General features: G+C 44.3%; 1 protein-coding gene across 1 annotated transcript in view; it reads left to right on the forward strand.

Annotated features, from left to right (window-relative positions):
* Positions 1 to 8585, forward strand: part of BRWD3 (bromodomain and WD repeat domain containing 3) — a 50177-nt gene extending 41592 nt beyond the window's left edge. Inside the window, exons 39-40 of the mRNA XM_044427225.1 lie at positions 300 to 458; positions 1242 to 8585. Of these exons, the coding sequence (XP_044283160.1) occupies positions 300 to 458; positions 1242 to 2008 (926 nt within the window). The 3' untranslated portion in view covers positions 2009 to 8585. The remainder of the gene's footprint in view (positions 1 to 299; positions 459 to 1241) is intronic.
* Positions 8586 to 12133: the final 3548 nt, after the last annotated feature.

The raw sequence follows: 12133 nt of genomic DNA on the forward strand, positions 1-12133 counted from the left end.
TCAGCAGTCATACGGAGCCATACGAAGCATAACAGCGAAAGGCTTGGTCTCTTTAGGAATTAAAGCTGAGTTAATTTTGTGGCCTCTCTAGCTTTGCAGGATGCCAACTCTGACATGAGTCTTAGACCCAGAGGAGTTTCCTTAGAGGTGTCCTCACAGCAAGTGTTTGAGACCTGCTCGCCCTCATTCTACTAAACCAAACCAAACTGTGAATTTGCACTTTCAGATCCTTGTATCGACCTTTTCTTCAATGGCACCATTTTACTTCTGTTACCAAGCAAATGTCCTCCTTTCTAAAGTTTCAGATACTACTGAGGAACCACCTGGCTCAGCAACTGCTGAAGAAAGGGAAAGTCATCCATCCTCATCTGGATCAAACATCCTGAATCGTAGTGGAAATGATGCTGAACCAGGGAAAAACAGGCTAGTCAGAAATAAACTGACTCCAGTTAAACAAGGTGGGAAACTACAAAAATCAGGATACTTCCTTTTCCTTTTTTGTTGTGTGATTTGGATTTGTGAAGCAAGGATACTTAGAGCAAGGGATGGTCCTAATCTTTATAGCCTTCTTTTTTGTAGCCATGGAGCAACCAATAATGTAGCAGAGTCCTCATTGGTTCTCAGATTCCTGCTAGATTTCCCTCCTGGGATTTATCTCCCCACTGTACCTTGGCAAAGGTTTACTCTGCTTGTATTTAGCTCCTTTTGCTGGACCCTCATTTTGTCTTCAGTTGATATTGATGAGCTTTAAGTGATTACCTGGGGTCATTTGATCACTCAGTAAATAACAAGCAAGTAGCACATACCTTCTCCTTCCCTGGGTGCTTCGGTAGCTTGTGCGCTGGCACTCGGCCGCTACGGCTGAGGGGTTTAATTGCTGAGGCTCATCACAGCTGGGCCTCACACATGCAGGCCGTAGAATCACAGCTTAGTTCAAGGCCCAGTGCCGTCTGGTGGGCCTTGCAGAAGGCACGTGTTGGCCTTTCGGTTCAGCAAAGCACTTAAACGTGTGTGCATTTTTTAAAAGCTCACCATATTTTGTATTTTGTGGCTTGCATTTGGGTAGATGCTAAACATACTGTACTTCCAGGACATGTTTGTAGCCTGGCAGAGGAATTCATGACGAAAATAACACATTTCATCTAGACTGGAATGAACGTGGTTTTCTCCCGGAGAGCTGAGACCAAACACTGTTGTGGCACTGTTGACAAATGCATGTTTATTTGCTTCAAATTCTATAGATCAGCCTTCGGAAAAGCCTCTGACAAATGGTGATGGCAGAGAACTCCGGGCAGCCGTCAAGCGAAAGCTGTCAAGTGCATCAGAAGAGGACGAACAGACTAGTGAGGAGAAGAAGAGAGAACAGAAGGAAAAGCCAGGTGTATCTTCCTCAGAGAGTGGGGACTCACAATCAGGCTCAAGTTCTGAGAGCCGTTGTGGCTCTGATTCAGACTCTGAATCGAGCTCCAGGACCGATCAGGACTACGTAGATGGAGACCACGATTACAGCAAATCCGTGCAAGTGAAGCCCAAGAGAAAACTCAGAAGGAACATCTCCAACGGGCAGAGAAATTGGCAGGGTAGAGGGACGGGGAGGAGAGGGCGGTGGGGCCGGTGGGGCCGGTGGAGCAGAGGCGGGCGAGGCAATCGTGGAGGAAGAGGCTGTGGCAGAGGAAGAGGAGGAGGCAGGGGAGGCAGAAGAGGACGCGGGAGAGGAGCCCCGAGAGGAGCCTCCCGAGCAAAGCGCCCCAGGATGGCGGATGACGAATTTGAGAATCTTTTCAGCGGTCGCTTCAGCGAGAATGCCTTTGGGGGCCGGTTCAGTCGGCCGCCTCGGATTAAAACGAGGAACGAGGGCAGGCGGACTGTTTTGTATAATGACGATTCAGATAATGACACTTTCGTGCACACGGAGGATCCCCTGAATCTTGGTACTTCCAGGTCAGGCAGGGTACGGAAAATGACAGAAAAGGCCAGGGTCAGCCACCTCATGGGCTGGAATTATTGACCGAGGGGAAACGGTGGAACTGGACATGGGGGCGAGGACTTCAGAGGCTTTCTACTGCAGGGATTTCTGCCAGAAAATCTACTAAGCAAATTGTGGGGGTGGGGGGGACTCCACTCACATTTTTCTGTGGTGCTTTCCATTTTGCCCATATGTTTTTTGTGTGTTTGCCGACTTCTTATTGCCCCACGTTCTTGGCCAAAAGAAGCCTTACCCATGTATCCTATAACCTGCTGCAAAAATGCTTCCCCACACTACACCTTGAGTTGGTCACAGGGCTGTGGCATTTGAATCATGTTTATGAAGTCTCTCATACTTGCTCTTACTTTTTCTGTGCATTATAGAAACAGCACCTTTTTACAGAGTTCTAAAAACATGGTCTGCCATTAATTCCTCACATACCATAATATCTTTTGCACAATACACCAGTCCTCAAGGCAGCTATAAAATGTTTACAGTTTCTCTATTGTGCACAGGTTCTGGATTATTTGATCTTCCCAGGCCAAACTTTCATGAATTTGTGATGAACTGAAGTGTGTTCATAGTTGGGTATTTTGATATGCTTTCCTCATTGGTTTTTAATTCATGCTTTAAAGAGAGGGAGATTAAGAGAGAGGGTTGGTGCCTTGTAATATGTAGCAAATCTTTGACGTGAGATGTCTAACACATGTTAACAATGTTATAACAGAATACTTGAAAAATACGAATATCTAGACACAGAGGTGCCAAAAGCAAAAGTTGACCTGCATCAATTTTGTTTCTGCTGTCCTCCTATTTTTATTGCATTAATCAAGATTACCACTAAGATGTTGACATCAGTATTGGATTGACTGGCTGTTCATGAACACTTCTTTTCCTAGTAGTTTAGCTACCTCCAGGCATGCAAATAATACAACCTTTACAGTTTTCTTCAGTAATGGGGCTGCAATAGGTTCTATGGAGCAGAGTCGCTCAGTAAACGACAAAATAACTGTTAGTTGGCCTCCAGTCTGACAATCGTACTTGATAAATATTTCACGGATTTGCTAGTTCAGATATTCTGTTGAGTTTGCACATATTTGTGCAAACTACGATATGATTTCCCCCTCTGTCTGTCTCTCTCTCTCTCTCTCATACACGCTACGCTTTGTTTCTGTTTTTAATTTGCCCCTTACAGTGGTAACAGCATCTTTTTTAAAACACTGTTGCCCCCATGCTAATGCACGTAACTGAAGCTCACACATGTGCATTTGATAACATCTCAAGGTTCCAGAAAAGAATTCATTTGCTCTTATCCCAGAGATTAATTGATACGGGAACTCCAGAACTTATGCGAGACCCTATTTTGCAAGTGTTTCCCTGTTTGTTTCGTTGAAGGAACCTGGTTGACTTGCTCCTATTTCTTCATTTAGGGTGACCAGCTTTTTGCGGTTGACATGAGCAGGGAGTCTCACATTGGCAGGGTTTGGATGACAGTGGAAGTGTATGGTTTGATACTGAAAAAGCAAAGTGCACAAGTGGTTTAACAATATGTTAATTTAAGGGAAATTGAGGGTTGAAGAACTATTCTTTTCCTGCTCCTCAAGCATTTAACAGCACATTAATGTTTTGAATGGTGCTTTCCCCCCATGCCCCCGAGATGAAAGAACTTACGTTTTCCTATTTTTTGTAATCTGCAATATAGGAGAATTGAGTGGAGGAAAGAGGAACAGGAGGCCCAAATAAAATGATGGGTATATCATGTGGATCCTTTCCCCCCGGTCTTGCGGGCAAAGTCCTTGCCTAACACTGTTGGTCACAGTTGGCAAACTTCCACACAACAACAGTAGGATTACTTGCATGCTATGTTCAACCAAATGCACACACAGAAATCGCTTAGGTATCCTAAGTGTGAATGGACATGTTTAAACAACCACAGTCAGACGGAAAGCTGTTTGCCAAAGTGTTAAGGACCATGTGGGCAAACATGAAATACTGTCATGGATAAGTGACGGAGCATTTCTAGACGGCCTTAGTTTAGATGCTAGTCCGACAGCCTCATGGAGTGCACAGTTGTGCTAGTTCAGTCACTTCTTTTGCCCATGGGAAGCCTGAGGTGCACACGGAGCTCTCGGCCCCCAACACGGCTCCGTCCTGCTTGGTCCTCTTTGCATGTGGATCTGCTCCCCTTAGTGAAATCACGGAGCAGTAGCCTGAATACACGAGGCCCTTCTATCCATCTGCAAGTATGCATGGCTCTAGCTCAGGACGGGCGAGTAAGGAGTCTCCCAGTTCGGAACAGCGCTTCAGATTTACATGCCGGGGGCAAATTTAAAAGGGCTCTCATATCAGCCTCTTCCTCCACTAGAACATCATGGGTGTTTGAATTTCAGTATATAACCCCACCAAGGGTATGCATAACCACCATGGGAACAAATAATGTTATCTCAATAAATTGATATTCTGGGCCATAGAAGTTTTGTATATTTTTTCCTCTTGCTGAAACCAGTTGTTATTGTACTCAGTGTGAAGAATTCTTTCTTGGGGGAGAGAGAGACTGTGCATTGTTGCTGTTTCCTCTCTAAAATATAGATGTACTTTTTAGCAGCAATTAGTATATGGATGAAAAACCTTCAGTGGTTTCTCGTCCGTAGGTGTAATTATCTAATGTGCAGATGATAGCCTAGCGAAATCATTTCATTGATTAGAAGCGAGTTTTCTAAACTGACAAAGAGCTAGGCAGCAAAGATGTGAAAACAGCAGAGGCTTCACCTGTTCTAAAAGATCAGAGAGTTTCTTGTGCACGGGAAATCAGATGCATGGGAGAAAGTAGGTGAAACTTTGAGTTAGGTTATTTGGATAGCGTTCAATGAGGATTCCTCCCTAGCCCTGCTTATTTTGTTTTTATTGTGGCTGCTCAAGGATACCAAGTGCTGTTCATGAGTCATCTCGATGTGTGAATCATTTGGAAATGTCTCCTCTCCAGTGTCAGAGTTAGATAGGACCATGTAGCAATTTTCCTCAGGAAGAAGGAAAAAGACTGACCAAGTAAGGCCCATTCTCCTGTAGACAGCACTCAGGACGCCATGATTTGTCTCCCATCTTGTGCTCTGCCTTTTTCTGTTCCTTGCAGACGCCCCAGTACCACCTGGAGGCAGCCATGCTTGTGTCAAGCTTTCATGGTTACTCACTGAATGCTTGCAGCAAAGATCAAATGTTTGAACTGAATGAGCATCCCATCCTTAGCCAACTGAGCTTAAAAGACCCCTTGGGATTCTTGCTTGTGTGGGAATCAGTGTCAGCTTGCTTGGTTCTGTTCATTTCAGTAGGTTTATGTACTTGTAGATAACATAGGTTGATATACTAACTGTACTTCAGTAAGTTTATGTGCATATTATGCATATCACGAATACATGATATGTATCTGATTAGTTCTTCGTCCGTCCCCCCCCCCCCAGTTCTGTCTGCTTTACAGCCATTCAGGGTGCAACCAAAGAAATTTCCAGCCAAATTTAAGTTTAAATTTAAATTTAAGAGGCGTTAAGGACAAATTAGTGTTGACTGATTTCTGCCACTTCCACCACAGCCCACCCAACCCCCTCTCCCAGGCCGTAAACAAGTGTCAAATGTGATAGTCTTCGTATTTTTAAACCTTGCACATCATCTCTTCCCTTCTGCTTGGACACGAGCGCTTCATTTGAAGGATTTGGCCACAGCAGGACTTTTGTATGCTTTTCCAGTCATTTTGTATCAGACTTGATCCATTCTTTGCTGCCTTCCAGTCTTGCTCCTTGTCCCTCACACTTGGGGACTCATATTCGTCCTCGTATTCTTCCCAATAGTTGTAACTGGCAATAACTTAAGTAACTTAGTGATTTTGATACCAAATTATCTTTGACAATAAGCCTTCCAAAAGGGGGGGATTTATTTAGAAAGGAAATTCTGTTGTGTTTCAATAGATAAGCTACTGAATATCTGGGCAGAGTAAATCTAACCCTTACATTTTAAGGGATTCTACAAGGTGTGCAAAACTCCATCCATGTACACTGGATGTTCAGATTCAAAATTTAGCACAATGTTTTGTCGCAGGTGGAATAACTGGCTCTGTTTTATCTGAATTGCCCATTGTCCCTGGCTCTTCCGCCCACAGTCTGCTTTTTACCCTTTTGACACCTTAGGTTTCTTGTGCAATTTAGCACGTGCATTTTGGAAGCAGTCTTTTAAAAAGGATAGTAATGCATCATCTTTAGAAATAACCAGCATGAAATAGGAGGAAGTATAAATGACTATTTTCACAGATTTTGAAATAACTAATAGCTTTGGATTTTTGCATACAGGCTTTATAGGTACATGAAATGTGCTGGTATCAAAAGCAATATTAGGTGCTTCATCTGAAAGTTGTTTAATGCCTTGCTGAACTTCTGAGGTTGGGAGAACTGGGAGCTAAATGTATAATGAAACCAACTCAGTTTTGGTCAGTTCTCTTTCTTTCTCAAGCATTACCTTTAGCCACCAAGAAGCAAAGTATCTGACTGTACTCAGTGTCGTTTTCTTGTTTCCCATTGCTGTCTGGCATTGCTGTTCTTTGCCACAACTGGAGTCCTCATGGAAAATTTCGGAGCGGTAACTTCTCCACAGGAATCAAGGGTTCTGGTTCAAGCCTCGTGGCAAACCATCTAAATGTCTTGCAGAGTCAAGTGATTCCCCCGCATGTAGTTGATGTTAAAATAGTGAGGATTTGCAAGAGCAAAGATTAAAGTGCTCTGCTGTCTTTTTGTGGAGGAAACATAATGGCCTATAAAATGTTGCCTATACTGTTTAGCAGCCTTAGAAACTGATAATGGCACATTTCTCAGCAATAATCCAAATCATGCAAAGACGTGTGTGTTTAATGGATTCATAATGAAATTGAGGAGATTAACTTGAACAATTTATCTTTCTCTAGTTGTGCTGATAACATACCAGGACAAAAAGGCATAGCGTAGGCTCAACCCTAAGGGTGTTTTGTCAACCTGTAGAGAACTGCTTCCATTCAGTATGTATTGCAATGTTAATGCTTTTAAAGACATGTTGAATTGGTTTCATAATTGATCCTAAGAAATGTCATGTGAACTTTATTTTTTTCCTTAAAAAAAAATCAGCCTGACATTTCTAGACCAATGGCTCTGTTCAACACCTAAGGGAGACTGAGTAGGAGGCACTTCCGGGGAAAGCTCTACGTTCTTTAAAATATGTGTCATAAATGTCTGCATTTATAAGAAGTCACTTTTCAAATATGACTATAACAGATGTTTACATTTTAAAAAAAGATACCAATCGGCAATGTTTTTAACAATTCTATTTTTGAAAGAGATTGCCCGGAGTTAAAGAACAATATTGAACCTGTACAGCTTAGCCCACAGCAAATTCGTGTCATGGGATCCCAGTGAAAATGCTATCAGTGCAACGCACGTTGGTCCGCTCTTGTGCAAGCTCCTTTAAATCAACAGGAAGCACTCGTGAGCCATGTCTTGGCACGCTCTTTTTTATTTCCATGGGGTGTGCCAGGAAAGATCCCTGCTGGGATGCGGCCTGTATTTTCCAATGGAATTGCTGTCACAGCCTTAACCTATAGTGTTATATATGATGGTGCTTATAAATACATGTATATGCATGGAAGTGGGTGAGTCATTTTCAGACAGTGTTTAAGCAAAGGAACTGGAAGTCCTATAGACCTGTTGCATACCAGTTATAAGGTTTTTGTATTTCTCATCATCCCAATATCTAAACTCAGTAACACATTAAGAATAGTAGGCCTCAATCTTGGTTAGATTATAGTTCACGTCTTCCTTATTTTCCCTCCCCCCACGAAGGAGGCCTGTGAGGATGTAGGATAAGGGTGTTTGCAATGTGATAGAATGAAAGTGATTGTTAATATTTGAATGTGGTGGTAACATATCTTGACTAAATAGTATTTAGTGGCCATGTTTCCATATCCCAGGCTTTTTTTCAGTCTTTTTTAAATGTCATGCCTTCCCCCCACCCCCGCCTCTTTTTAGTAAAGCACTTTCCCAGTTGCTTTGCATATCTTTTGGAACAATTCTTCTTTCCTTGCTGACCGCTGGCCTGACTGACGAAAGTCGGAGTCCAGCATTGGCAGAGTACCAGGTCAGGGAAAAGATGATGAAACTTCAACATAAACGTAGTTTAGAACTAACCATTTGGAGTTCATTTGTTTACAGTTGACCTAGGCACACTCGTGTGTTTGTGACGTCAAATGCGCCACCAAAATAGAAGAGAAAAAGTGTACACAAACTGGTTTCAATTGATATTGTTTTGCTTCTCTCTTAATTTCAGGGGATGCTCTTTGTTCATATCTTTACATCTGCTATCTCAGGTCCCTTTAAAACTGAAATGCTTCAGGGATTTTTAATGCCACTTGATGATGGCAGACCAAATGTAATATTTATATGCAATGAGCTATTAGTTTTTTGTATTGTAAAAAATGTAAATTTGTAAAAAAAATTTCTTAGAGATTTTTGGGAGGGAGGGGGAGTGGGGGAGGGATGCCACTTAATGTAATTTAGGATGTTTCATTTTCCAGCTGTGGGATTATCTTAATAAAAAAAAACTCATTCTCATGTTTTTGTTCTTCCTATTTCATTGAACTAGTGTGAAAGAAAAATGAGATGCATTGATGGTAAATCATACCTAAGGTGCAGTGGAGCAAATGGATTCAAATGCCAGGCTGCTGAGCCTTTGCCATTCGCATGTGGCGGTCTGCCGTGTCTTGGGCCGGTCCTGGGAGAAGAAGCGTTGGGGATTGTCGCAAGGCAGTGAAGAGATCTCTGTGCGCAGGTCGCCAGTCCATTAATGCCATTCCGCATTCACTCGGACGGCAAGGAGGTTACCACTCTGTGAGTGCTGTTCTTCCCAGCCACAAGAAACGCTCGGAGGTCTAGGCTGCTTTGGCCACCGAATCGGGGGCTTGTCCCCCAGTAAGGTAAAGGTAAAGGTTTCCCCTTGGCGTGAAGTCCAGTCATGCCTGACTCTCGGGGGCGGTGCTCATCTCCCTCTCCTGGCCGAGGGAGCCAGCGCTTGTCCGCAGACGGTCTCCGTGGTCGTGTGGCCGGCATGACTAAACACCGAGGTGCAGGAACGCTGTTACCTGCCCACCAAAGTGGTACCTTTCCATCCGCTTGCATTTGCAGGCTTTCGAACTGCAAGGTTGGCAGTTCGCCCCTTTGTGCTCAGGAAATAATCCTGCAAGTACCAGTTGGTGAGGGGCAGAGTGCCCCCTGCCAGTTTTGCTTTCCAGAAGCTTCTGTTTGGCTACTACAAGAACGGGGGGGGGGGGGGTGATGGAATAGATGGAATTTGTGAGTGGTTCAGTCCCGCCCCCCCCACGGAGTGTGTGTGTGTGTAAATGTTTCTCAGTGGTGAAAACAAAAGAACCAGCATACAAAGGAATAAGCATATTTAAAATCAAGTAAAAGCAATAATGTCATGGCTAGTCATTTTTTTAAAAGCTGCCTTAAAGCAGTAATAACTTTAGCAGCTGCCACAACCAAAGCAATGTTGGTGCCTTTTCCAGCAACTGGCAGGGAATTAATTCCGCAGAGAACTTCAAATGGTGCTCAGGGAACCACTGGAAGAACCTTAGTGATCTACTCGCCCTTCTTCTCCCATCTGTTAAATATGTGGCCCTGAGAAGGTCTGCTGTTTGGCAGATAAAACACCTATAAATAATCCCTCTTCACAGTTGTCTTTTTGGAGACAAGAATGCCTAAATGAATAAAAGCAACAGTAATCTGCACGTAATCTCAACTGTGGTATTGATGGTCGTGCCTGTGGTGCCTGTAGGTTCTCCACTTGAGACACCTGGCCTTTTAATGACCTCCATGCAGAACCTAGCAGAGAAGAGCATCCCTTACCCAGCCCTGCCCCACAAACCCAGCTTATGCAAGACCTTCAGATTTCCATGAATGACACCCTGAAACAATTCAAAATATGCAGCACCCTTTTTTGAAACAGTGGTCCATAACCTTGGATTAATATACTTTCCAACCCGACCTGTGACAGGATGCATTTTCTTCAAAGGGGCTAGACCTTCTGGGTGTGTGGGAAATACCTGTGATCTGGAACCTTGCTTTTGAAAATCTGGATGGATTTCATGTGTATGGAACTCAACAGGAACCTCCTGATTTGTCCTCACATGATGCCTGTCTCTGAATTCTGTTAAGTATCAAGGACAATCAACGCCGGGGTGCCAAAGACCTGAGGATGCCAACAGTGGTGCTGGCCTTTGATGCTTCTGCTGCATGGATGGAAAGATGCCTCTGAACATGTGTGCTGTGTATTTTGCCAGTGGCATGGCCCCCTCCATCCCTCAGTCGCACCTGGAGCAGGAGGGGCTGCCGGGACAGAGCTGCATAGATCCGAACCTGAAGTTGCCACTGTGTTCAAACTTTAGTCCTGAGTGCTCCTAGGTTTACTCATTTTATTTGCCAGCAAGATTCTTCTGTTGCATTTAATGCTATCCTCTGCAATAATAATATTAACGGAGCATTTCCCATCTCCTTGGTTTCAGCCCACGCAACCGGTTGATTAGAATGACTCTGTGAAGCTCGTTGTGTACCTAAAGGGCAAGAGAAATCTCTCATCAGTGCCACCCCCCAACCATCTCTATAAATGCTTCTGAAAATAGATGAAGTACGTCATGTTTGCCACGGCTCTGAAGTACATCTTCTTTCTGGAATACATCTAATCCTTTAGATGAAAATGATTTGTCACATCTGCTGAAACTTGATGGAGGTTTTGTTCACACCCCCCACGCTGGCCTCCTCTCCTATTTCCTTGCTTAAAGTCTTGCAGCTCATTCAGGCCAGCTTGGGCATTGTAGGAGAAAACGGGGGCCCTTACTCGCTCATCGTTTCATATCATGCTGAGTGTTTTGCGTATTTTGTGAATGGGCTATAGAACGGGCTGTGCAGTGTGATACAAAAGTTAAACACAAGGTGTCCTGGCATAAGAAACAGAAACTTGTAAACTCGACTTATAAGTTGATGGAGAACTAAAGGAGCTAAAACGAAAGGGCTGATGGGCTTATTGTGTAATCTTTCAAGCTCCCCATCAATGGAAAGGTACCTCCCCTTTCTGCAATCTTTTTGTAGTGTTCTAGGAAAGGACAAAGTGTTTGCCCATTGTGCATTGTCCCTGTTGCCGAGGCAACGAGTCCAGAGATCCTGGCTTTGCTCTGCTAAGCTGGCAGCGTGCCACGAAACTGGCAACACACCGCTGTGTGGCAGAGAGCAGGATCTGTCTCTCTGCAGTGTGATTGCCGCTTCTGAATGGTCACAGAAGAGGGGAAAAGGGGCACCAATTTGCATTTGCCGGTTTATATGTATCGATGCAAATACAGGCAATTTACATGGATATGCAGTGTATAGAAATGCCACGGTGTGGAAGACACGGACCAGGGACGGGACCAGTGTGCCTTCCTTAAGCAGCCATCAAGGCCTGGCGTTTCCTTCTGATGGACTTGGATTGGCCAGCCTTTCAAAAAGAGGACTGTCCTCTGTAAAAGAGGACACACTGCTGCCTTATCTGCAATAGAAATCACTTCTGCTTCTGGCTTCAGACTGAGGGCGTGTGAGGGATCCAGTTGGCTGCAGTAATGTCAACGCACCATCGATGCTTTGTGTTGAACTGCGACATCTTACTATGTGGAGGGTGAAGAGAGGACAAAATCATGCAGAAATTGTGCCAAGGTGCAGCGTGGGGTGGGGTGGGGAGGGTGCTCCTAGCAGACCTATCCTGGGCCCCTGAAATCCTGCCTGAATCGGGGAGTTGCCTTCTTAATTTCCCACAATGCTTCTGTTGCTGCTCCAAAGCATTGTGGGAACCCAACACAGCAGCCAATCACTGGGCACAGATCAATATACCACTGCTGCCCCCTCTCCTATCAGCAAGCTTACTAATGCAGAGGTTACTCCCTGGGCCCCATGAACAGGGAATGCTTAAAGCACATCTGAGGATTTGGTGTGGCAGGGCGTGGCGAGCCATGTCCTTCCACATCGGAACATGTCAATGCAGAAATGGCAAGTGCAGCTTCTGTGTGTCCTAAGCTGTGGAAAGAAAACTCCATGGGAAAGCTCTTAGTACAATGCCAGTTCAGGGGCAGGGACAAAG

Source organism: Varanus komodoensis, unplaced genomic scaffold (assembly GCF_004798865.1).
Source record: "Varanus komodoensis strain SLA01 unplaced genomic scaffold, ASM479886v1 scaffold18_3, whole genome shotgun sequence".
Classification (NCBI taxonomy): domain Eukaryota; kingdom Metazoa; phylum Chordata; class Lepidosauria; order Squamata; family Varanidae; genus Varanus; species Varanus komodoensis.